This window comes from Neopelma chrysocephalum, unplaced genomic scaffold (genome assembly GCF_003984885.1).
Source record: "Neopelma chrysocephalum unplaced genomic scaffold, ASM398488v2 Primary Assembly neopelma1_97102, whole genome shotgun sequence".
NCBI classification, from domain to species: Eukaryota; Metazoa; Chordata; class Aves; order Passeriformes; family Pipridae; genus Neopelma; species Neopelma chrysocephalum.
Window position 1 is genome coordinate 358,060 of NW_020925744.1, and position 27,766 is coordinate 385,825.

A 27,766-nucleotide genomic window follows, 5' to 3' on the forward strand; every position below is an offset into this window, starting at 1 on the left:
CTCCTGATTAAAACACACGATTTTAGATGGGAAAAAAGTAGAGTTCAAAACATCCACTGCAAAGTGTATTTGGCTGGGCTGGAAAAAAGTCCATTGCATTCTTTATTGGAGGTCTGGAACACTGATTACTCCAGCACTAAAAACAAGTAAATTTCATGGAACCTTCCTCTACAAGTCAGAATTAGCACTGTTGCACCACTTGGTGTAACACCTTCATAACTCTTCAGTCTTTTTTTTCTTTAACAGAAATAAACATGGCAACATGGGCTCACGACTTTAAATGTTACAGAGAAGTTCACTCTTCAAAGAGAAATCAAACACAGATCCAGGCTGCAACTGGATGAGGAAACAGAAGGGACAACTATTTGCTACTCCCTCACTTCTGATAGTCTGTGCTTAGCTGTGATTAGACTCATAGGAAAGTTCATGTTTTCTTTCGCTGTGAGAAAAAGGTAAAGAAAACCATTGCATGTGGTGAAATAGAAAGGCTACTGCTGTGCTCTCTTTCCTTTGCATTCTTCTTCTTTTATTTTTTTCTTCATAAGAAGGGTGTTCCTTTCCTCAAAGAGAGAGGGAGAGGGAGAATGACTGTAAACTGTCCAAAAGGACCGTGAGAAAACAGGAAGCTTTGAAAAGTACAAGAGAAAGCAAGATGAAATCTATTTGCAGGCGGTTCCCTGGGGACATGTGAGCCATTGTTAAGCAGGCTGTTCATACAGCTATATCCTTCCTTCTGCTGAGGAGGAGCTTGGTGCCAAAAGGCTGCTATCTGGTCACTGCCTTAACCCTCCAAGTACCAACCAGAAATATTTGCTTTCAAGAGTGTTCTGAGGGCTCTGTCAGAGAGGCAATGTCAGGATGTTCCTAATGACAAAGAGCAATTCCTGATTCTGCCTTTGCTTGTTGCTGCCATCTCCACTCTCAGGGGCACTGATATTGATTCATACCCCTTCAGCCACAGGAGAAACAGGTTCACTGGGCTTACTTGTTTCTTTCCTCCTAGGAACACTGGGTGGGGACAGAAAAGTGAAAAAATAAGAAAAACAGGTGTTCCTGCAGAGCTTTTGTTACCGGCTGGAAAACATTCTAGCAATACTCTATTTCCCAGTTGCAGTTATTGCCATCTCCAAGTTTTAATAGTCTACCGTCATCAAACACTCAGCTGAACACAACCTTCCCGCTAATCTGCACGTACCTAAAAAATTGTGTGGGTCCACATACTGCACCCACAACAGCTGATCAAACTATTGAGTTTCTTTTCTGAAATTTGAGGAGTCAGAAGAGGACTTCGACCACACGGGAACAAAAAGGCATGTTTCCAGATGTTCTCAAAGAAAGAAAATCTCCAGCAGACTTGACATGAAACTCCCCAAGCTTTTCAGTAAAAAATTCCTTCTATCAATATAGAATAATCTAAGCCCAAGTATACAAAATAGCATTTAAATAACATAAATTAGGACATAAATTAGGAAAAAACAAAACACCAAAGTTAGAAAACTTTGCTGCTATTTTTTCAAAATAAAATGACAAAGTAAAATGATGAAGTCAGAAAGATTTTCTTTTACATTTTCTTATTAAAATTAGTACAGAATGTTTTGTATTCCTATGACATTTTGAAGTTCTACATTTTCTGAAGTGAAATAATTCCATTTAAAATTTTTCATACATCTCTGTTTCTTGATGAAATGTTCCTTTTAAGAAAATATTCTATTCCATAAAGATGTAGGATGAAAGAGTTTTAAAAATTGCTTTAAAATCAGTCTTATATATAAATTGAGTAATATGTTCCACTCTGTTTTTATTATTTATTACAGAAAATTAAACTGGGAATAAAATCTACAACCTTTGACTTCACAAGGTATGACTACAGTAAGGAATCATATAGGTACAAAAAGGAACTTATGTACTGTCCAATACTGAGTAAGAATATAAACATGAATAATTCATAAAGAATATATTAGAGATAAACAGGGTCAAGAAATCCTTAGATTTTTATGGGAAGGGAGGAGAAGAGAGGATGTAAAGGGAATGTCAGCCTCCAATGTACTGGAGAGAAGCAGCAAACTGGAGTTTGCAAAGGATCATAAAAAAGCCAGATGGTGTCAGAGGTTGTTCTGCTAGCATACTGATGTCCTGCCCTGAATTTCAGTCTGGTAATTACATTTGGCCCATTCAAATCCCTTCTGCAGTTGTATTTTGCTGTGGGTTTTTTTGTCTCCTTTCTTGAACTGTTGCATAGCCTCACTGTGTGAAGTTGTGGCTGCTGCTTTTCCATGATCCTCTGCAGGGTGCATGACTTGATTTATGGTTTTAGTCAGTGTTTCAAGATATTAAGGACTTAGACTTCTGTTTGGATGGTTGCACAAAGCAAATGTCAGATATTGTCTTGTCCTCAAACCTCTGTGGCACTTAAATGCTCACAAAACAAAACAAAACCAGAACTATGTGAGGATGAAATTTACTAGTGTTGAAGGGGAAAGGACTAAACCATAGGTATTTAATTCTATTATTTTGTACTACTTAAGAAGAACCTGGATAAATAAAGAAGACCAGGATGCTTTATGCTGATTTAAATGCAGTATGTGTTAACAAGTCTTGTTTTTCTAATTCCGTGGTATCACAAGATGATAATATAAGAGATGTATACTGTGGATTAACGCTTCTGTCACCAAATGCACTTACCTTGCATTTAAAGGGTTTGACATCAGAGTGAACAATCATGTGGGCCTTGAGAGTCTGCTTTTGCACAAAGCTCTTGAAGCACAAATGACATTGGTAGGCTCTGATATTGGTGTGAATCAGTACATGTCGCTTCATGTTGGCCAGCAGAGTAAATTCCCGGCCACAAATTCCACATTTGTGCTCTTTCACACCCTGCAAGAAAAGAAAAATTCTGTAGATGGAAAGTTTTTTAGATAATTTAGTCATCAGTACAGCAGTTTATGTATTATTCATTCCATATTAGAAAAGTAGATAATAAATTATTTCACTTTTAACATTTGTTCAAGTAACAGGTATCAATGTAATTTTTCCTGAGAAATTCTTACAAGGTTCTGAGAAGCAGAGAAGTAAACCAAAATATAAGCTTAATGAAATAATGAAGTTGGTTTACAAATCAATGAGACAGTCAGTGTCAGTGCTTCCTTGTCTTACCCTGCTCCTTAAGTAAAGTATTGGTCAAATATGTACATCTATTGATCAGGAATAAAAGCTAACCAGTTATAAGACTAAAGCAGTAGTTGCCTTTGATAATTGAGCAGCATTGGATTATGAAAAAGTCATAATCCTGTTCTGCAGAAAGCTATAGGAAATAGTCTGAAGTAACGGAGGAGTAGTCAAGGAATAGTACCAGATAAGATTAAATATTTTACATTCATAGAAGAGGAAAAAACATGTTTATTCTTAGTGGGATTTGCAGTAACCCTAATGGAATGATCTCCTTTTATCTGAGGTTTATAGGGCATTTTTATTACCTTTTATGCCATATACTCAATACAAAATGCATAAATCAGTCTTTTTACACCCGTGTGGTATAACTGTCAGCTTCTCAAAAAGTGATTCAGACATTATGAAAATCAAAGAATTTGCCACCAAACATCTTAATAGTTTGAGTATGACTTGCTGAAGGTAATAGGGATTTACTAGTGAGGTGCTGAGAGCAATTACTCCTCCTGCAGGCTCTCTTCACAAAGAAATGAAATGACTGCCAGTGATTTTCACAGTTAATTTAAAAGCTAAAACTGTGAACATCACCAGCAGCTTTGAGTGTCTGCTTATCTGATGTGAGGCTTGGTTTGGTGAGCTAAGTACTGTAAACTGTGTTCATAGCAGAATCCACCTGCAGCTGTGGACAAAGAAGCAGAAGCTCTGTAAAGGTGCAGGAACATTTCATTCCCTGAGACTACAGTCTTCAATTAGTAGAATTTTGCATGGTAAATCCAAAGATCAGGGAATCTTCAAGAAAAGTAAAAACTATAATCATTAAGCAGGAAAGAAAAAGCAAATGTGGAAGTAGAGGTTGTTGGTTTTTAAAAGAAAATATGTCTATAAAACTAAAATGCTGTAGCTTTCTGTATTTTTAATGTTTTGCATATAAAAGCCAAAATTCAAGATTTAAAGGAAAAATATGCAAATCTGGAAGCAATTTTTTTTTAAGTGAGGGGGTTTGTCTTGTCTTAACAATATTTTTGTAAAGGTGGACAGTCAATTTCCGAGCTTCTTGAACAGAACAATTACATTTTCCCTATTTCTGAAAGCAATCTTTCTGGAAGTGCTCCAAAGTTTGCTTCTACCCTAAACTGACTCTGTTGTCACTATTGTCAGCAGTGGCAAGACTGCCACTTGATATGAATTGGCTGCGATTATGGTCCTGCTTGTCCATTTCTATTAACTGGCATTCTGGATAACGTATGCACAAAGGGGAATTTTTCTGAGGATTTTTTGTTTCTAAATTGTCTCATTTTAATTGTTCTTCAAAGTCTAACGAGTAATAATATACTTTCTTTTGATGCAGTCTACTGCAAAACCACCTAGTTCCTAATTAAGAGAACAAAGCAGCAGAAGTGGATTTCAGTAAAAAAATTCTTTTAAAGTTTTGGGGGCAGGGGGTGGTGGTGGTTATTATACAGCTCTGCAAAATTATGTTATGTTACAGAAGGTCATTCCAAAGACAGAAGCCAGAAACAGAGAGATGTGAATACAGTTTTGGAAAGTAATACAGGTAGTTTAATTGAACTCCTGTTTATAATGAAGTCGGTTTGTGTGTACTTTCTTAAGTCTGACAGAGATATCTGGATTATAGTACTGCCAGCAGTGCTGGGGGTTCTGCTCTGCATAAGTATGGCAAAAGCTGGCAAAAGGCCACATGAGGCTGTATAGTCTCTTCTCTTTCCAAGGAGGTAGATACCTTAGTAGCCTGTAATCTTCCTGCTACCTTCAGATGCAGGACCACAGTGCAACCCGTGCTTACCTTGTGAGTGAGGGAGTGTTGTTTCAGGTGGTGGGGCTGCACAAACTCCATGCCACATTCAGTGCAGATATGTGGGCGGATGTCTTTGTGCTTCATCATGTGGTTTTGCAGCTGACTTGGGTACTGGAAGGTCTTATCACATTCAGTGCAATTGTACTGTATAGGGCCACGGTGGGTGGTTAGGTGTCTCTTCAGCTGGGCCAGAGTTGGAAAGTCCAGACCACACTCCACACAAATGTTCTCTCGGCCACTCTCATGTTTAGACTCATGTGCTTTCAGCTCACTGGGGTAGGCAAAACCTCTGCCACAGATCCTGCAGTTGTAAGGCTTGATGTCACTGTGTTGCATCATGTGTCTCTTAAGGTGACTGGTTTGAGTGAAAGCCTTGTGGCACACCTGGCACTTATGTGGCCGAGTGCCCTGGTGCGTCAACATATGCGTGTGCAAGTGGCTCAGCTGCTTGAAAAGCTTGCCACATCGGGTGCAAGCATGTGGCTTAATGCCACTGTGCCCCAAGATGTGGGTGACCAAATTGTATTTGGATGTATAGGACTTCTCACACATGGGACATTGCCAGCGTTTCTGTTCACCCCCCACATCAACATAGTAACTGTCATCTATCTGAAGGTTGACATCTACTCTTTCAACTTTCTGTTTGTTTTCACCACTTTCTCTTACTTCAGCCCTCCTGAAGGGTGGTTCTGGAGGTCTTTTCATTTGAAAGGGGTTCCTGAAATGAAAGTTTGGTGGTACAATGAAAGGAAACATTAAGCCAGGATGGACTTTAGGATAATAAGGGTAAGGAGCCTGCATGAATGCTGGGCTACTGGGCCATGCCATGTTGGGCTTCACTGGTTCTTGCTTAATGTGCTTGGCTCCAAAATGCTCCAGAGTTCTGTAGAATTGAAAACCAAAATTGCAGAGGTCAATCATCTGGGAGCTGTACTTGGGCTGTGCTGGCTGTTGGAACACCAAGGGGAGACTGGAAGAGCCTACGTCATTGTGATCGTCAGGTCGGTCTGGTGGTGATGAGGAATCCTCAAGGGTGATGGAAGGTGGCATTTTTGTTGGCATGCTCTTGCGTTTCCGAGACCCTCCTTCCAAGGACCCCTGGAAAGATTCCATGTTTTCAAGAGGAGGAGGACCATAGCGGAAATGCGAAAGGTGCGTTCTGAATTCTTCATCAAATGGAGTTGTTCTGTGTGGCTTTTTAACAGGGCTGAGTGGTTGCAGGCAGCGGGAGAAGGGAGAGGCTTGGGTATTGTCCACATTAAAATTCGTTTCTTCGTTCTTCATCATACTTGATTTTTTTCTGTGTGGCCCAAATTCCTTAAAATAAGCAAAAAACCCAAATCCCTTTATTTCTTCTTGTTCTTTTGGGTTTAACATTTTATTGACTATTTCATTGTTTTGAAGGTTGTTGGGTTTTTTTAATTAAATACAACCAGGAATGTCTTAGACCTATATAAGACAAAGGCATTTTGAAGAAGAATTAAGTTGCTTAGTGAAGAACAAAAAGGCTTTGGTCTTCCTGAAGCAGATTTGGTTGTTTAAATCAAGTTTGACTCACACAACATCCTTACAACATAAATATTCTGTACCATGACAACTACTTTGCAGCTGCATCTGTATGGCAGTGTTTCTGCTTAATTTAATTCAGACAGGCTGTTTGTGGGCAAAATTCTGTCCTTGGCTGTACATGCACAGGCTCTAGAAATTGGCGGTGCATCTAAAGGATATGGCAATACAAACAGCAATGCAGACATTTATTATGGTTGTGACATGAAAAGCCAAAGCCAAAAAATATTAAACTTCTTTGTATCATTAACATGTGCTACTGTGAGAGAAAACAATGGCCAAGTGATCTAAGGACACTGTGTACCATCAGATTTTGCGCTGTGTTTCCTGACTTCTCTCACTTTGTATTGTAATAAGAAGGCGGAGATTAATTTATTTTCTTTGTTTTAATCCCAGAGATATTTACCTGGCAGATTAGGGGGAGGAAAGACATTTGACAACTCTCCAAATTACATTCAGTTTAATAGGGTTTTTTTTGTTTCTAAACAGGTGGACAAAATCTCCACTATAAAACCAAATATAGAATTAATATCAACAAACTCCACAGTAATTGACAACTAAGAATGCTCTGAGCTTTTCTAGTGATACAATGTGATGAGGCAGATTAATAATTTTCTTCTGGCAAAATTTTATATCCCGCTGATTATACAGATGTCTTTTTCTGGATTTGGGGTTCAGCTAAAACATTGGTTATAAATTTTGGTTCATCTTAAATAAGCCTGCTACCTTTTCCCTTGGCTTTTTAGAATCATAGAATCATGGAATCCTTTATTTTAGAAAAGACCTTTAAAATCGTGAGGTCCAACCATTAACTCTGCACTGCCAAGTCGATCACTAAAACATGCCCCTAAGCACCAATGTCTACATCTTTTAAATACCTCCAGGGATGGTGACTCAACCACTTCCTTGGGCAGCTTGGTCTGGTTCTTGACCGCTTTTTACATGAAGAGGTTTTTTCCTAACATCCAATCTAAACCTCTCCTGGACCAATTTGAGGCCGTTTTCTCTCATCCAAAGGCTTGTTACTTGGAAGAAGAGGCCAAGCCACATCTCACTCACTCATTTCGGGTAGTTGTAGAAAGTGATAAGGTCTCCTCTGAGCCTCCTTCTCTACAGGTTAAAAAACCCCAGACTCCTCAGGCACTCCTCCTCAGACTTGTGCTCCAGACCCACCATTATTTTACTTCTCTGGACAAGCTCCAGCTCCAGGAGGTGCTTCTTCTAATGAGTGGCCAAAACTGAACACAGGATTTGAGGTGGGGCCTCACCAGTCCCGAGGACAGAGGAACAATCGCTGCCCTGGTCCTGCTGGCCACACTATGTTGGTACAAGCCAGGATGCCATTGGCCTTCTTGGCTACCTGGGCACACTGCTGGATCATGTTCAGCCACGGGTGACCAGCACCCCGAGATCCTTTTTTGCTGGGTGTCTTTCCAGCCACTCTGTCTCCAGCCTGTAGCGCTGCCTGGGGTTGTTGTGACCCAAGTGCAGGACCCAGCACTTGGTCTTTTTGTACCTCACCCCATTGGCCTCAGCCCAACAATCCAACCTGTTCAGATTCCTCTGCAGATCCTTCCTACTCTCCAGCAAATCAACACTCCCATACAACTTAGCAAATGTACTGAGGGTGCACTGGAGTGCCTCATTCAGATCATCAATATAGATACTAAACAGGGCTGGACAAAGCACTGAGCCCTGGTAAAAACCACTGGTGACCAGTTGCCAGCTGGATGTAACTGCATCCAACACCATTCTCTGGGCCTGGACACCCTGACTCTTTTTTAACCCAGGAAATGGTGCACCTGTCCAAGCCATGAGAAGCTAATTTCTCCAAGAGAATGCTGTGGGAAATGGCATCAAAAGCTTTACTAAGTTCAGGAAGACAGCATTCACAGCTTTTCCCTCATCCACTAGTTGGGTCATCCTGTCATAGAAGGAAATCATGCTGGTCATGCAGGACCTGCCTTTCCTAAACCTATGGGCCTGATCCCCTGGTTGCTCTGTACATGTTGTGTGATGGCACTCAGGATGATCTGCTCCATAACTCTCTCTCCAGCCCTTCCTGTAGATGACCTCCAGCCAACTGGGACCTCCCCAAATAGACAGAAGTGCTAGTAAATGATGAAAAATGGCTCAGTGAGCATTTTCACCAGGTCCCTTGGGACCATGGGCAGATCCCATCCAGTCCCATAGACTTGTGTGGGGTGAAGTTGCAGTCCAGCAATTGAAGTTTGAAAGGTTTGAGGTATTGCAAAAGTTAGGCCGTGTTCCATGGGAGCGGTGGAGCTAATTAGATAGTTTCCATGGACACAGCCTTGAGTTATAAAGAGTACAAGGTTAATACTGTTTGGTAATGTGCAGGTGCTGAATTCCTGGGTGATTTTGTGAGAATATGTTTATGTTGTGTGTGTGGGAAAGTAGAGGTTGGCGATCTCAATAAAGGCTGCCTGCTGCGCTGAGCAGGCTGACATCTCTCTGTCTCATCACCCTGCTGTGTCTCATCACCTTATTGTGTGTCGTGCGTCTTTCTTCCCCCACGGACCAAGACCTGACGACAGATACCCTACGACAGACTTGTACAGGTCTAAGTGGTGTAGCAGGTTGCTGACAATTTCCCCTTGGATTATGGGGACTTCATTCTGCTCTCTGTCCCTGTCTTCCAGCTCAGAGTCCTGGGTACCCTGAGAACAACTGGTCTGACTATTAAAGACTGAAGCAAAGAAGGCACAGAGTACCTCAGCCTTTTCTTCACCCTTTGGTGCCATGTTTCACCTCACATCCAGTAAAGAATGAAGACTTTGTTCAGCTCACTTTTTGGTGTGAATGTATTTACAGAAATATTTTTAGTTGTCTTTTGTGGCAGTAGCCAAATTAAGTTCTAGCTGAGCTTTGACCCTTCCAATTTTCTCCTTGCATAACCTCATGACATCCTTGTAATCCTCCTGAGGGATGCACTTATTTGAATGTGTGTGTGTTTGTGTACATGTATCTAGCCAACCAGGCAGAGATTAGGCTGGAAAACTAGACACATTTTCCCTCTATCATCTGTGACATGTTGATGCTATTTATAACATCATTCTTGGAAATGCTGGGTGGAGAGTACGAAGGTGAATGGAGTACTATATACACTCCTATTTCTTTTTCAGGAAGCTCCATGCTTGATAAACCTTCTTCTAAAGATAGATAAAAGCAGATCTCTGTGACCTAGTTAAGCCATGGGGAAGAGAAGGCATCTTAAAAAACTTCTTGCAAGCACATTGTTTTTTTAGAAGGAATAGACTGTGGAATTATCTTTGAGAAAAAGTGTGAAGCTAAAGGCTCAGTGACAAAACTTTAAGACAGAAAATTTAGACAAAAGGATCAAACAATACACAAAGAGGGGGTATTAATTGAAGCAAAAATTGAAGGATCTCTAAACCTACGATTCAAAAAATACATCAAATAGAGGAAAAAGATTAAAAAATTGTTACATGTTGGACAAGTATCTAATAATTATACCATAATTTGATTTTCAGTTTCTAGCTCACTGACTGGAAATAGCGTACATATATGTACACAATATAGAATCATAGAATCATAAAACATCCTATTTGGAAGGGCCCCACAAGAATCGAGTCCAACTCCTGGTCCTGCACCCCAAGAATCACATGATGTGCCTGAAAGTATTGTTCAAACACTTCTTGAACAGACTTAGTGCTGTGACCACTTGCCTGGGGAGCCCGTTCCAGTGCCCACCCATAGGGGTGAAGAACCTTTTTCTAATATCCAATCTAAACCTCCCCTGACAAAACTTCATGCCAATCCCTTGGGTCCTGTTAATAGTCACCACAGAGAAGAGATCAGTGTTTGCCCCTCCTCTTCCCCTTACTAGGAAGCTGTAGACTGCAATGAGGTCTCCCTTCAGTCTTCTTGTCTTCAGGGTGAACAAATAAAATGACCTCAGCCACTCTTCATCAGGCTTCCCCCAAGGCCTGTCACCATCTTTATAGACCTCTTTTGGGCACTCTTTAATAGCTTTATATCCTTCTTATATTGTGGCACCCAAAGCTGCACACCTATATTTGTGTGTACGCATACATATGTAATATATATGTGTGTATGTTCAATCAGAGAGGACTTTGATCAACTGTTCATTCTACTCTTTCCTTGTCATCCTAACTCCCTGATCAAAATAAGGAACAGTTAGATCTTGAAAATTTTTGGAGAAAGGCAAGGGAATCCCCTGAATACTGAAAAATTCTTCACTTCTTTCCACAAGAAAAAAAAATACTTTAAAAATCATTTTTAACAAAGTTAAACTCACACAATTTGAACATAAAATATGCTTGTAGACCAAAATATTTCCTTCCAGGGTCTGTCCCTTAAATATCTTTCAACTTGTGTATCTCATTTTTTCCTAGTAATATGAGTATAACATTCTTCAAAAGGCCTGTAGCAATTGAGAAACAGCTATGTTATTTACTGCTTTTGTGGATTATTGAAATGCTCCCAAAAATACACAGAACTGACAGTGAGTTGTGTCTAATTGCTCTCTTGTCTCTTGTCTGCCCATTACTCCCTTCTTCCGCAGTCAGTTTTGTGCAAAGTTTCATTCTTTCTGGAACACACAGTTATGGCAGAGGCTGCAGAACTCCTTGAAACTACTAGAAAGAAATAATTTCCTTGTGCTACTAACCTTTCAGTGCTTTCACTGAGCATAGGGGTTGATTTCACTGTCCACAGCTACATGCATCACAGGACCAAGCCTACAAAGGAAAGTGTTTAAATAGTCAGTGACCAGCACAATCACAGAGGTGCTATATAATCCAACACAAGAGCACTCAAAAGGAAAGGGGAAGTCTATATATATGGATCGCCCTACTGCTTTATTTTCCCCCTTGAATCTGCCAACACCTATAATGTATAAATTAATTCTTTATTCTTTCATTCTGGCAGCAAAACCTTGCTAATTTGAAGGGAGCTGTGATCTTAACCTTATCCAGAACTGAATTCCATAAAAACATGAGTCCAGATGAAACTATAGAAGAGATGACAGATGTGACCACCATGCAAGAAGTAGTTAAGGAACAGAAAGACTAAGATTAGCTCAGTTGGTTAGAGCATAGTGCTACTAACAGCAAGGTTGTGAATTTGATCTCTGTATGGGCCATTCACTTTGGACTCAACATTCCTTGTGTGTCTCTTTCAAGTCAGAATATTCTGTGATATAAGAGGAGAGTCCCTCTTCTTTAAATAATTTCAGTAGAGAACTTCAAAGTTTTTAATAGTTTCCCAATACTTTTTTTCTATATAACTGTGCAGTAGCTGCTCTCATTTTAATACTCAACAAAAAATTAGGAGGGGGGGTGAATTTATTTTTTTATTATTATTTAAATATTTTTATATTTAAATATCCCCTAGGAGCCTTCTATAAAGTACTTGTTTCTTAGACAAGCACTTTAAAGTATCCTTCTTTCTACAGAACGTCATATTTAAAATGTAGTGCTATGTAGTGTGATTCTAAATATTGGATGGTCATTAAAAATTCTAGCTTTCATCAATAATATTTCAGCTCCTAGGTTTTGAAAATTTGGTCTGGAAAACTCACTGAGACAGAGATTTTCATGCTGTATTGTCACTGAAATATAACATTCCCCCCAAAAAACCTAGCCCTCCAGAGCTTACTAAAAAGTCAATTTCTTTAGAAGAGACAAGCATCCTCACAGTTTCTTTCTTTATGTAAAAAAATATATTTGGAAATACACTAGTTTGAAAAATAGAACCACAAATTGTCTCTTCCTGTCCTTTCAAAACAACGAAAGAAATGTGACAGTGAGTTCAGATAGTTGTTGAGGTATTTCCAAAATAAAATATCTATGCAGCAGCTAATAATGTTGTTAATTTCCATGAAAGAGGAAGAGAGTTTCATACAGAATATGAATCACCATTTACTTTCTCATGTTCGCTCACTTCTACAGACAAAGGATTTTAAAAAGTATGCAAATGCTGCTATTCACTCTACAAGGATTGTTACAGTGTCCAGCTAATATTCTGTAGTGGAGTCAACAGCAAATTTTCTTTAGACTTCAGTAGAACCAAGAATCTTCTTCCTGTATGAAAATGCCTTCTATCTGTAGATTAGTAATATGTCCAGCTACAAAAATATAAGGTTGTGAAGTTTCTTGAAGTTAAACACTGCCTTTTACTGTTGTGATCTTGCTCTTGGGCAACACAGTTATAAATCAGGAATGAGGCCAAGATGTGCAAAAGGAAATGGTTTGCTTTGTCACGACGTTTGCACTTGTATTTGTTCTTTCAGAAGAAGGTGAAACACACAAAAGTGGAGGAAGTCTGAAGGTGGCTTAATAGGCTAAAAAGCTTCTCTTAACTGGAAGAGAAGTTCCATGTTTAATTGAATGTGTAGGACTGCAGAACCATGACCCGTAACAGTGCATGTTTGCTCTCCTCTTGAGAACTGAAATACTGGCATCTACAAGGAAAAAATGAAAATTAACAGCTGTTTGTGTTGGATGTGGGAAGGATTAGCGACAAATTTAACACTATTACATTTCTTGAGCTAAATTTGAGCAGTTCGTGAGCTTCAGGCTAATTGAACCACCATCTAGGGTTTTCTCAATCACTGGTTTTTGTCAACCATTATTACAGTGATAATTATCATTATCTCAATAGGTTTAATGGGCTCTCAGTCTGTACTTCCAAATATATTATGTTTTTAAATGTATTCAGTCATACAACTGTTGAACTAAGCACCAAATTATTTACACAGTTTTCTCTCATTTACTATTGATGCAAAACTTGCATCTGCCTCAGGATCTGACGAAGAAACTTTACTATGATGAATTCATTTCACTTCAGCAGCGAAAAAGTGCTCTCTGCTGAATGACAGACTGCTTTGAGCTATTTGTCAGACTTTGAAAATGCCAAAAATACCTATACAAACGTGAATATATCCATTACTGGTAATCAAGTATTTTCACTTATTACACATCTGATCCCTCCTTACAATTTTCCTTGCTATTTTCCTTCAATGGCAGCATGAATCCTTCCAGACAGAAGGTAAAAGATTGTGTTCAAACCCACAAGAGAACTTCTCTAAAATCAGTGTCAGCCTTACCGTCCTATTCTTTAAAGAAGTCCGTGCAAGGTGTATTTTCTATCCGTGTTCTCCATGCGTAAATATCCATGTTTCAAGCACACCACTTTGAAAAATTGACTCTATTAACATATACTGAGTGTATGTTAATACATTCTATCTGAGTATATAAACTGTGTGCATATTATATATAAACTGAATATATGTTAACATACGCAAATCAGCCTTGAAGTTTTTATGAAGCTAACCTAAAATATTATTTACATTTTAAATTAAGAGAGTACTTTTTTTGCCTCAGTCTGGAGATGGGAGAAGACAAAACTTTGGACTACCTTGTAAAAATAAATATGGATTTAGGGAAAGTATCCAGAATCAATAACTGTGGATACTGATTATAGAGAGACACAAATGTTGTGTAAGCCTTTAGAAAAACAGGCCTGAGTTGGAAATAACAGTCACTGAGTTTAGTCAAATCTTTTTCTATACCACTTCTACAAACACTTGTTTTCTCACTTTCACATGCATGTAGACCTGGTGTCAAATGAAGCCCATGATTTAACCATTTGCATAATTGCCTACTGACATAAGGCTTCTCGCCCCATGCTTTCTGTGAGACGTATGTCTGCTTAAATGGAGAACACTATCAAGATAAAAGTATTGTCACGTATATCCCTCTTCCCTTTTTGGATTACCATCATTAATAGACTTAGAATTGAAAACAAGTAAACAATTGTTCACGAAAATGACTTGGAATGACTGAAAATGAGAAGTGGACTAGATCAGGTTTTTTCTTCCTACATTAGTATGATAGTACCAAGGAGCTTGCTGTCTTTTCACTTCTCCCTGGGAAATTACCTTCATCTGCTGGTATCAGGCTTCAAGTTAAAACTTCTTCTTTCCACCAAGAAATGTGGGAGTTTTTTTCTCAGTAAATGCTTGGTAAAGTGATCATCTTTATAATTCTTCTTAGGGCATAATCAGAGCTCATTAAGGTTTGTGGGAAGACTTCTAATGAAGTCTGAAAGTAATTCTTAGAATTTTTTTTGTTATGGGTTCTATGGTCCAGTGAGATATGAACCCATCTATGCCACAACCAAATGAAAAAAATATTTATGTCCTCAGAAGTTAGTAGATGGTAACATTTGCAGACAAGCTTAATGTAAATCATACAATCACACAACAAAGAAACTTAATTGATTAAAAAAATCTGACAGCTTAACATGACACAGCAAACAGCTGAAACAAGCAATGAACTTTCAAAGATACCTTATTTATTAAATAATTTTTGTCCTTCATTTACTATTTTGGCACCTTTCTTGCTTCATGGTTGAAGTTCTAGCATTTTAGATATTCCTTTTGCTCTTAGGGCTTCCTATCCAATATAGCTGCATTAATATAGTCTGCAAGATGACATCAATACAAAGAAATATAGAGTAATGTACACTAGAAATAGCCTCCCTGCATTGTCTTTGTTATTCCCAAATTTTAACATTTTAACTGGCACAATTTTTGTTTTATTTTAGCTGGGAAATAGAGAAGTTTAGTAAACATACTCATTTGGCTGCACTGTCTATAGAGTAGATTTTGAAGTCATCTTGGATATGCATGTAACTTGGTTTTGTACTCATTTTGGAGAAAAAGACACTATGAGCACTATCACAGGAGTATAGTTACGTTGGTATTCATTATAATAGAGCAAATGCTCTAAAATAGTATCAAAATGAATGTGCATTCACTTTCCCATAACTTACAGATTACTTTTGTTCTGGTAATCATTGAAAGCATTAAATTAGATTTTGATTAGACTAAATTAGGTTAGATTAGACTCTGCTGAAAGTCTGGAGCAGTCCCACTACCCATGCTGCCAGAGATGGGGCCCTGTTTGTGGTATCAGATACATTTATAGAGTAGTTTATGGCATAATTTGCTTTTCAATCGTTTCATTAATTAGATTTTTAAAAAAAAGATTGCCAGATGCTGTAGTGAGGTAGCTGCAGATGTATTTCTTCTCTCCACTATGAGTGCCATGTTGTCATTTTAGCAAAATGGTTTGCTATCCCTCTCACTGCTTTTATGTGCACTCTGTCCTTACTTTAGGGAAACCTTTGCTGTCACTCTCACTACTCTTCTGTTGTCTAACAGGACAGAGGGTGAAGGTCTCAGAGCAGAATGGCTGGGCTAACCACCGCCCATCTACTCTAGGGCCTTACTGGTAATGCCTTTACCAGTACTTTAGCCTCATGGATCTCTCTAGTCATTTCTGGATATGTACAAAGTGGGTTTTGAGTACAGTTTAGGCTCACTGCTGTTTTGGTTCTTTATTTCTCTTCTTCTTATCCTCCTTTCTCTTTTTTTTTCTTTTTTTTTTTCTTCCTCTTTATGAGTTTTCTTAGTTCTTCTCTTATATGTCCTTACCTCTTTTCTTCTGTATTTCATTTGTTGTTCACTCTATTCTCTTTGCTAAAAGGGTCGGCAACACACAGACAACCTGCGTAACAAAGTGGATGTTTAAGTCCACAGCCTCTGAAGTGCTAGCTGTTTACACAAAGTCACACCAAACCACAGCTACACATGATGGGAGCCTACAAGGCAGAGCAAATCATCTGATCTAAAAGTGTGTCGGGGACAAAGATTATTTGTCCTCAGCTAAGCACCTCCATCTTCTTGATTTGCTGGTACCATCATGGAACTCAAGGCTGCTTTAGAGTGGGGAGGAAGCGGGAGGGGGAATAGCTGTTCACTGGCAGATCTCTCTCTCTGGGTTCACAGTACAGCCCTGCCCCATCTCTACCCACAGCAGGGTGGGCTCTGGCCCAAACTCTTGTCTTTCTCTGTTCCTCCACAGAAACCTGCTAAGTGTATCCTGAAACAGAGCAGCTGGTAAGGCACAGGAGGATGTAAAACCATATATATCAGCTCAGGCTAGCAGTGTAGCTAACTCAAAATCTTGGTCTTGTGAAGAATACAAGGCACAGGACATAGTGTCATGTCAACTTTCCAGCATGGTCTTCAGGCAGGTTCTCAGATCTGTGGCTCAGTGCTTTCCTGAACCAAAGATGATGCATTCTGACTTTTTCTTATTCAATGAAGCATGGATATGGATAAAAGTTATTTAAGATAAAAACGCAAAGAACTGTTTCTTGTGAGCTGAGAGACATACAGAGTTAGGTACTGTGTTCTGGGGAAGTGACATACCTCTCAGCGGTTTGATGGAAAGTCCTGTACCTCCAAGATTTAGAGAGGAGCCCAGGCACTGACAGCTGCACTGTGCAGGAGATGATATGCCCACATACATTCTTCTCAATCTACCTTTCCCTGAAGCACTTCTATTTTTTTATCTTAAAGTCAACTGAAGCCCATGCATACTGTAGGTTATTTCACTTATGCCTCGCTTTCCATCTCCCTAGCAACTCTCTGAACAGCAGCACTCTCCTACTTCATTTGCCCCATCTTTAGAAACCATTATTTTGTCACTGTAAAGATGGATCGTTTTTGCTGGTAACAGTTCAACTACAGAGTCTCTATTAGTAAGGGTTCTTAAATGTATAATTCCTCTCCTTTTCCTTTGTTTCCCCCCCACCATCCCAAAAACCGGAAAGAAAAATGTATTCATATTCTGAATAGAAATTTGGAGGATATGCAAGGGTGAACTACTGCCTCAAGCAGGCTGATAGGTGTGTGGCACTGGGCTGCATTTGAAAGTGCCCTTACGTTCATGTCAAGAAGAAATTGTATTAGACTAATTACTCCAGACTAATTACACCTGTTTTGAAAATAAAACAGAAAAGAAAGGCTGAGTGCCAAGAGCTGTTCTCCAGGAAATAAGTGCAGGTCTGAGTTTAGAATGAGGATGTACCTAAAGAAATTTCACTCACCCATACTGGATCCTCAGTCCCTTCTTCTGGAGTTTTAGCACTGCAGAGAAGGGGTTACAGGGCAGAATGAACTGGAAGAACCTGATACCATAGGCAAGCTATAAATGCAACCACTCAGGATGGTGAAGTGCCTTAAACTTTCAATAAACCTGAAGAAGTGACACCTGGGAACAGAGCAGACCTATCTCTAAAGCCATGGAGTTTGCAGCACTCAAAAAAAACATTTGACCTCTCTCTGCTCCCCACCCCTTGGCACTTGCACTTTTATGTGTCTAAAGGTCCAGCTCCCGCCAAAGATGACCAGGGTCGCCCTCACAGGCTTTAGCTAGGACACTCCCTTAAGAGAATAGAGATGTGTGACCAAACTCATCAGGAAGGAGGAGGGAAATGAATCAAAGTCTCCCATCTTTTGACTGTTATATTTTGCCCTGAATTTGATGTCATCAGTGTATATTGAGTTACATAGAGGTATTCTTACAGGACTGAGTCCCCAAGAGCATTTGGGCAATGATGAACTGAGTTTTCAGACTGTGACCAAAGTTCAGGGCTGACAAGATCAAGCTGGCCATGATGGTGACATTCGAAGCACATGTAGTAGCAGAGTTCTAAATGCACAGTTCAACAGGTGCCAGCAGACAGGATGGAAATGTAATTTGGTCCTGCTCTGGCTAGGAATTGGAATTAATGGTGGATTGGCCAGCTCAGTTGACTATTCAATTAAACAATTCATCGTAAGCAACTGACTTAATTCTCTCTCTGGTGTCATCTGTGTTGTATAGAAATAATTATGGAAAATCTGTGGTATAGCTGAGAACAAGATTTGGTATTTGACGGTTATGAGGTGATGACAAGTAGACAAATTTCTTCCTTTTCTTAAATGGATAAGGAACTTTCATGTCATAGGCTGGAACCATGGATGTGTCCCTTCCTTCATAAAGTATGTGGAATCACTTTAATCACTGTTTATAGAAGTCCTATCATTCTATTCCTATTTCCTGTCTATCACATATTTGCCACTGCAAATTAAAATAGTACATATTTGGCACCACAGGATTCCTAGGTATTAAATAGCTCTTCCTCTGGAAAATTATCAAATAACATTAATGAAACTTTAGGAATTTTTTCTCACCATATAGGTATTATAAGAGACAGGGTGATCAGAAAAACAAATAAATAATATAAATGTTAGGAATGATCTGGTAGTAAAACAGTGATTTTTAACAGAGTGTGGAGTCCTTTAAGAACAGTTTGGGTATAACCTTTCCACCTACAACACATAGTCATTAAACACTATAAACAGAACAGAGAGGTTTTGAGCTGTACAGTGTGTTATTTTAAGAAAAATAACAGTTATGCAGAACATCCAAAATTAGAATGATCAAAAAGGCATGCCCTTCCATAACCCTCATGCTGTCCTGCTTGGGCTGTTATTTTGAAAGTAAACCTTTCACTGGCATTCATGACCTTTAAAAAGGAAATGCATTGAGCTTTTCTTCCTCCAGTAGTCCCAGTGTCCTTATCATATATGGAGGCCAGAGAGATGGTCTGTTCTCCTCCTATCTCTTTGTTATCTTAAAGGGTAGCTAAGGGCCACCTTCAACTTGGTTCTTCAATCCAGTCAGATGCATTGCATTAACATTTAATTGCATGTACCTCAAAATTGCTTGTTCTGGGCATTGCAGGTACCTCAAAAAAGAACATACCACGTAAAATGTGCACACGTGTTTGGGGAGGATTGTATGGGAGAGATTTCATAGAAAGTTTCCAAAACACATTAGGTTTTAGTGAAAGTCTACTTTTTCTTAAACACAGAGGAGTATTATTAGTCCCCAGCAGAGAATGGTATTCTTGACTGATCATATGAAATGTCTACAAGGAAGTAATTTAAGACACCTTCCTCTCTGTCTTTGCCCTTTACCTGTGATGTCAAGCTCGAATCTTCTCCTTGATTGAACAGCAAAAAAAAAACCCCAAAAATCTTTCACTCTCTGATCCCCAAAATGAATCCTGCATATTGCCTTTAATTATTTTGTTGATTTCCATAAAGTTTTAAAAATAAGCATTAGTTTGTTGCCACAACTACAGAAAATCTGAAATTTAAACCAAATTTTTATCTTGTTTCTGTGATTTTCATCAATTGGAAAACAAATTTCTATGGTAAATACAGGAAAAAATTCTTGAGATTAATTATTTTAAGCTGAAACAGATATAAAATGCCAATTTTACTGAATTCAATAAACTAGGATACGGCACAGGAACGACAGCTCAGACTTAGCCAAGTGTCATCAGCAGATACTGAAACAGATATTAGAGCTACAAACAAACAAGAAATTATTTTTTGCCAAAGGGGAAAAAAAAAAGAAAGAGTGAGAAGAAACTCAATATAGTTTGAAATCTGAGATTCTGAACATTTCCCAAACCAGTCTCGTACTAATCCTTCATGTTGGGTGATGACAAAGACTTGTTCTGGATATTAACTCAGTTCAGATTTTCATCACAAGAAAAAGGAAACCAAGAAACCCCATCAAACCACTGTGAATCTACACCATGACAACATGAGTAAGAATGGCCAGCCAGCAATATAAAATAAAGTTTTGTAAAAAAACACCTTATACTTTAATATAACTCTCTCTATCAATCCCTGCTCACGCCCCCATGACCCCACCCCCGGTCATTCTACCCAGGAATTTTTCCCTGGAAAAAAAAAGCATGTGTTACATATAAAAACCAGGAAAACTTGATAGAAATTATTGCCGTGTTTTGGGAGGAGTAGCAGGTAAAGCTGTGGTCTGGGCAGGGTGACATTACCCACTGAATTCTGCTACAACTTACTCTCCTAATCATATTCAACGCCTTCCACTGGATGCCTATTCATGTATTTTTAAGTAGTGAACAAACTAGTGAAAATCCCCACTTCAAGTCATTAGAGTGAATCCTGAGTCCTAATCATTTGCCTACAGAATCCAGTGATATCTGTGATATCCAGTGATATTCTTTACCTATGTCTGAAGTTCAGGTGGGGTTTGCTTTCTGTGGGACATGAAAAAATCAATTAATATATTTGGAATCTAAGGTTGTTAATTAGTATTTCCATTTTTCTGGCAGAGGAAAGAGGAGTTGGTCAGCACCATTCCTCTGATGTATGTGACAACTTCTGTAGCATCCTGACAAAGTGCTGCCTACAGACATACCAAATTATTCTGGAAATCTTGGTGACTTCATATTGTGAGTGCAGCACTATACAGGAAAACTGTTTGATATAACATTCATGTTGGTGTGATTCCCTGCTGTGGTGCTCCGGAAAAAATATTTTCCTGCACATTTATAAATGAATGGGTTTAATTTCTGGTGAACTTATGAGCACATTTTTGTCATCTTGCTCTTCTAGGAGGTTCACTACAGTTTTCTTGAATTCGTATCGAAGGACAATAGTTTTGGACAAATACAGGATGATCTTCATAACTTCAGAAATCTGCCCTAAGGAACTGACCCAGCGTGGGCTGGTGTCTACCAGATGGTTCAAACAATTTCTGGTGTTCCTTAGAAGCTGACAGATGCTCTAAAGACAGGTCATCTCTTCCTTTTCCCCCTCCTGATATTGTTTTCATTACACATGTACTCTAAATAATTTTATGCTAACTGAAAGTACTGTATGACAGACAGCCCATTTTCAAATAGTGCTTTCAAATCATTTTTGCCTGGAGCAAAAGTAGCAAGCTGAAACACTTGATGCTTTAGAAAGCAGCACAGAGAAATGACTAGACCTGAAACTACATTCCAAAATGATCTCCCTGGATATCTTTAGAGTGTGTATAAGTTTGGATTAAATCCAGTGTATTGCGTGTTGGTAAGAGCACATACTCTTTCCAATTTGCAAAGTCTTTAGTGGCAGATCCAGCATAGAGCCCTTCACAAAACAGAAGGTCTTTCATCACTGTAAAAAGAGCCTAACAGTTACACTGCAAACCTAAACAGGGATGACTGAAGTATAAGTGACTTTTGCACAGTCACAAACTAGTGAAGAGGAAGGCTGGAAGTCATTTTGTCCTTCCCAGCCAAAATACTTGTGGTTTTTCAGAGAGGCTGCTGTCAGAACAAGTTGCTCCCCAAAAAGCGGCAAAATCACATGCTTCCATCCCTGAGGTTAGCTCAGCTGGTTAGAGAATGGTGCTAATAACACCAAAGCTATGGATTTGATCCCCATACGGGACACTCACTTAGGAGCTGGACTTGAAGATCCTTGCAGATTCCTTCCAACTCAGAATATTCTGTGATTCATTCTGGGATCCCAGAGCCACCACACTTGCTCCTCCATTCTAGGAAGACCACCTTTCAAAATTCCTTCTTGCAGGGAAATTAGTGATTTCTGTTCTTCATCAGGCCTCCAGACAGAGGACTGCGTGGGTAATGCCTACTTGCTCTGCATTAGTGCTCCTTCTAGCATCATCTTAGAAAAACAACTGAAAATGCACAACCCTTCTTACAGCCCCGCTTACAATTTCAAATCAGTTGTACCTGTTGCAAATCCATTAGCAAAAGGGGATGTTATCAATGTAGGAGACTCAGTTTACCTTGCAGGTTTTTGTAATTAAATAAATCTTCCAATTCAGTAACATTTGTATTTTTCAGTGTTATCTGAATTCTAATACTGCTAATTAGCATACGCAGATGTAAAGTTAGGTGTTTCCAGGTTTAGAGTTCTTGAAGATTGGCAAGGGGAAAATAGGTTTTTTCCTTTAAATCAGATGAACTCATGCACACCCACAAAGTAGAAGGAAAAATGTGTCTGCGTTTTAGATGTCATAGTAGAGGAGAGAGGGAAGAGAAATTAAAAATAGGGTGTTTCATCCTTCCTTCAAATAGTTAATAATGGGGAGGGGGCAGTCTCTAACATAAAAAGCAGGAAATAAAGAATGAAAGTTTAAAAAAGGGGCAGTTATTTACATAATTTCTTCCCATAACCTTTCTTTTACTATATGATTTCTTAGTTTAATTGCTACCAACGATATTAAAAGTTTTTACAGTACATTAAGCATTGTTGGTTTTCAAGGAAAATACTGCATTTTGCTTATCAAGAGCAGAGTAATGCTCCAATAAAACCATTTGTTTTACAAAAGCAAGTCAAAAAGGTATTAAATTTGGAAGGAACTAAACCAAACATTAAGTAACATTTTTAATTGGATCATTAGTATTTTAGAAGCCAAGCAAGAAGGACTATATATATATATACTTATATGGCATATACTTATGTATATGTCATATACATAAACAAAAACCAGATATCCAGCATGCAGCTCAATGCGTGTTTTAAATAACCGCTGAGTACTAACTTAGGCCTCTTCGCTGGATACAAATCTGAATATCACCCATAAAATGCCACTCTATCCGCAGCAATGGAAAGCTGCAGTCTCAGTTTCAGAATATCAGCTTTTCAGCAGAAAAAAAAAAATCCCAAGTAACTTTTTTTTTCCAGATTTTTTTTTTTCTTTTTAAAGGCTTTCCATTATTTGCATCTCTCTAACTCTTTCTTGTCCAAAATGACATTTATTCCTTTTCAGTGGTCTTCTAGGATGGAAAACTAGAATGAGAAAAACTACTGCATTCGAGAAGAAAATAACTGTTTGGTTTTAACAGGTGGTCTACTTTTAAAAATAGGTTGGGGTATAAAATCAGTCCATCAAACAAATGAAAAATCTGTAGCAGTCTCACAGCACTTATAAGGTCTGTTTGAAGGAGCAGTTTGTTTCACTGCATGTGTGGCTACTGAGGAACATACATTAGTGCTCAAAAGCTATGGCTCATTTTTTGTCAACTAATAAGATGTTTCCTTACACTGTGTTGCCTGATTAGTGTCCTTAAACCACAGCCATAGAAAAACCCTATTACTTTTTGCAGCCTTTACTGCTTTTGTTTCTCATGGTGCTGTTCTGCTGACGTGACTAGCAGAATGAAGTTGTTCATCCAGACAGACATCTTTCTGCATCATTGCGTCTTTGCAATTTCAAAGATTAGAAATAACTTAAGTGTTCTCTGGGGTAATCCATACTCTTCTGCCTCTGTATTTTAGACTTGTCTTGGGTTGCTATCATGACTCATCCCCTTGTGCTTCTCCCATCCTAAATCCTGTATATCTGTTTTTCACTACTAGAAACAGCACTTTAAAGACATGACACTATGTTTATCTGTGAGATGCACATCATGGCTTTCAGATCACCAGTATCTGCTCTGCATCCAGATAGTCTTAAGGCAAGGCTCTTATTGATGAGCTTGTTTAAAAGAATCAAAACCAATCAAAAAACAAACAAACAAACAAACAAACTCCCCAAACCAACCAAAAATGAAAAAACTTACCACAACACCAAACCTCATTAAGATTCAAAGATTCAAATTAACTCCTGGTCAAAATCTCTACATTAAAGATGCCAAAATGTTACTAGGAATGTAACTCAGTGCTACTATTCTGCATCCAAAACTCCCATTCTCAATAGTATTCACCATTAAAAAACCTGATCCTAAACATAAAAAGGGAACCGACATTTACATAAAGAGTTCTCTCAGTTTCTGTGCTGTTTGAATTAGATATGTTACCTTGGGACTCCCACAGGCTACAACCTGTTTCTGTAACAACTTTGCCATTACTGGTGTGGTTTTATTTTTCTATTTCAAAAAAAAAAGGAGAATTCCTCTACATTTTATTTCATTATACTTGAGAACAAATCAAATGGAAATAATGGCTTTAAATAATACTCTGGGAAAATACATACACTGAGTGACTACATTTATGCTATATATATAAATATGGCTCTTAGCAATAGAAGCAATAATACTTCAAGCAAAATAAACACAGGCTGTCTCTTTTTGGTTTTGGTTGTTGTGCCAATATTTTTTATAATGTTGAAAATATTGAAAATTCATTTCACAAATATTTAATTTGTACCATAAGATGGTAGTAGATCTGTACTCAAACCAGACTCAGACTACACCTTTCTCTGCTTGCAAGTATCTCAGCAATGTGGGATAAGGATAACATGTCAACAAAAAAATCATCTTCTTGATATCTCAAGAAAGATATTAGTTCTGTTACAAATTCCTGCTATACTGAAACATGTAAGAGCTCTCCCAGCAATAAATTACACAAAGTGAAAACAAATAAACTCCAAATGACTGCAAAAGTGTATCATTTGAAGGAGAAATAAAGCCAGTAGGTAAAATCTAAGAATGAAGTTCGAAATTCAAGCTCTGCTTTTTACTGTCAAATTACTAAGCATTCCTTTAAAAATGTTTTTTCTCTGTGCTCATTATTGGGGACTGGGTTTTAAAATAATATGTATTGCTTTTGGTCACCTACTATGATTTTGAACACACATGTTCTTATTTATATATTTCTGACAATGTCTGAGAGAAAGAATTTGTTGTATACATGTCCTAAATCAATAATACATTTATGTTTATCATCTTCAGAAAAAAAGTCTGCACCTAAAGGTTGCAGCTGGCTCTTACCTACATGACAATCCAGACTTCTGAACTAACCAGACCAAAACTTACAAGTTATTGCAATCCAGAGTAACACACTGCAGTTTGAGCAAAATACCACTACAAAGGTAGAGCTTATGGGGTTCTTCTTTTGTGTTTGGAAGACTCCTCTACTTCTCACTTAAAGGAAAAAGTGGTATTCCAGGTGTTTAACATGTAACTGTCAAAATAGATGTCCAAATCATCTACTAAATTTGGGTCAGTATATAGTCACAAAAAATAAACCCAGATATCCCAAGCAAAAAATGTGGCAAGTGGTTTTCACAGCAAAGCCTGGCATATGCTTTCTATTAGCAGAGGATTCTTTGTGGGTTAAATATAACCAAATAAACCTAATAACTGGTGCCAAACTAAACGGAGCTGCAACATTATGCTAAGAAGTTCAAGAAACAAGTTATTTTAATCTCCTTTGGCAGAACTCATCAGCTGCTCCCAAAGCAAACGGAATCCACAACTTACCCAGAAACTGGGCTGAATTTGTGGTAGATCATTCCTTCCTACGAAAAAACTTGCAGAAAGATGCCAGATAGAGTGGGGCAGAAAGTCCTTTCCACTAGCTGGTTCAGTGAGGGGTGGGAGCAGAAGGCTGTCCCAGGGCAGAAGCACAGCTCAGGTACCCTGGTGGGAGCAGGAGCTGGAGACGGGCAGCTGGAGCTGCCTACCCTGTCTGCTCACCATTGGTAGCCTCTCTGTCTGGGCTCTGGGCATTCTGCAGAGGACCCTGCACTTCAGAGAGATGCAGCTTGAAGAAATACTGAATCATAAGATGAACAACTCTCCTTCTGCAAAGAAATGGACACCTGTCCCAATTCTTCCCCCACCTCTGCATTCTGCTTCTACAAAAGTGTGCAGAAGGGGATTTTTCTCTTTTAATGTTTGAAACATACCCTTGCATTCAATCACTCATTTCACATGACAGTTCTGATCGTTGTCATACATTAATGACCAACACGAAAAATGCTATTGGTGTCTACAACAATGCAAACAACAGATAAACAATTGAGTCCATCCTATTACTGATGCAGGTAATTAGCCTCACCGTTGTTATGTACTACACAACATGAACTTTTTGTTTTCTTTTTTCCACAAGAGAACCAGGAACTCTTTTTAACACCTCCTAAATGTTACTGTTTCTAGACCAATCATATACACAGATAAGTAGAGATAAACGTGTGTAATCCTAAACACAATACAATTAGAAGGGGAAAAAAAAAGTGGCCCTGGTAATTCTTCTCCTGATATAGCACAGGTTGGTGGGTTGGAACAGACTTCAGCAGATAAATGAAATACATTGATTTGTTTATGACACAGCTCCTCTCTATGTTTCAGCAATAGCCCAGTGACTCTTGCTGAAACTGCACTGATAAAGTTAGTGAAGCCTGTAACAAGATTCTGGTAGGACTTATATATGCAAAATTCACAGCAGATTATGCTTTGTTTCTAGCCTTACTGGGAAATTCTTTTGTATCTGCATAGGCTAAACCATATGGTATTAGCACCAGTATCTAAAAACCAGACTATAGGTATTTATAGCATAAATAGACTGCTTCTCAATGTATATGATTATTATCCTTTCATCAGTTAAATGAGTATCTGATTAGTGCCTTTTCTTAATACAAAAGCATATATATATTGCACTTCTAAAAAGTTAACCATAAAAGCATTTTACTTAACTTACCCATTGTTGAAGCTGGAAGGAGTCTTGCCCTAAACTCTACCTGCTCTCAAGTTCGTAATATCTGTGTCTCTCTCCCTCTTTCTCTCTCCCCCTGTGCAGAGATTGCAGTAAACTTAGAAAACTAGCAGGGACAATGTTTCAAATGACTTAAGAAAGAGAACAGGAACAATAATTTCGTTCTCTTTTTTTCAGATGAGTACAGTACCTTCAGAAAGAAGGAAGGAAGGGAGGGGAGAGGAAGTCAACAACCCTTTGCTTTCCTGCAAAAAAATAAGGAAACAGCAGATAGCAATCTCGTTTTCTCTCAAACAAAATGTTTGGAAAAATAAATATGTCCAATCCAAAAGGAATTCCTCAAGTATTATATCTGCGTTATTGGCTTCATAAAACCTTATTTACAGCTCATTGTGTGCAACTACATGAAATGAATTTCCAAAATAGTGGGTAGGAATAAGACAACCATCCCTTACGCAGAACAATTAGCCATAACTTGCATAGATAATGAAGGTTTTCACTCTGGAGAAAAACAGGCTATAGATGCATACACAGATCTTGTTTCCATGGTGATATAGGTAAAAAAATGCCCCTCTTTACTCTGACCACAGGAAAATCTCACATTGGATGTTCATAAAACGCTGTGGAAAAAAAGGGGAGGGGTGAAAGGGAGAGAAAAATGGTAAGACTCATAGCTTGATATTGGAGGTGCAGCAACAAGTAATTTATCTCAAAGAATGGCATTAAAGAGGGCATTCTGATCTATTCGAACAAAACCAATGTGCTATGTTCTAGAACAGATTTCATACCTTATTTTGTTTCTCTCTTTCCCCATTAAACTTATTTTGACAAGCAGATAGCTGGAATTATACTTGGGATAAGTTTAGTTCATTGTGCTCCACTGTGTTTTTGTTTGCTTGTATCTTTTCCCCTAAATTTATCTATCATCTGAAGGTCACTTACAGTGATTAGATGCTCCCTTTTTTTTCCCATTAACTTTTTTCATTCTAACATTCTTGCCAGCAAACATCTTCATACTGTCACGA

At 38.5% G+C, this 27,766-nt stretch overlaps 1 protein-coding gene across 7 annotated transcripts in view; it reads right to left on the reverse strand.

Annotated features, from left to right (window-relative positions):
* The window catches only part of ZNF366 (zinc finger protein 366), a 33,163-nt gene extending 6,306 nt beyond the window's left edge, over positions 1 to 26,857 (reverse strand). Inside the window, exons 1-5 of one of the 7 annotated variants that reach the window (XM_027671439.1) lie at positions 26,727 to 26,857; positions 16,056 to 16,128; positions 11,223 to 11,292; positions 4,970 to 6,298; positions 2,683 to 2,874 (exon numbers count right to left, since the gene is read on the reverse strand). In XM_027671439.1, coding sequence (XP_027527240.1) covers positions 2,683 to 2,874; positions 4,970 to 6,268 — 1,491 coding nt within the window. In that variant the 5' untranslated portion in view covers positions 6,269 to 6,298; positions 11,223 to 11,292; positions 16,056 to 16,128; positions 26,727 to 26,857. Of the gene's footprint in view, positions 1 to 2,682; positions 2,875 to 4,969; positions 6,299 to 11,222; positions 11,293 to 16,055; positions 16,129 to 16,294; positions 16,631 to 25,507; positions 25,622 to 26,726 lie in introns of those variants that run through there. The other 6 variants (XM_027671437.1, XM_027671440.1, XM_027671435.1 and 3 more) reach the window with 6 other exon arrangements.
* Between the last annotated feature and the right edge of the window lie 909 nt (positions 26,858 to 27,766).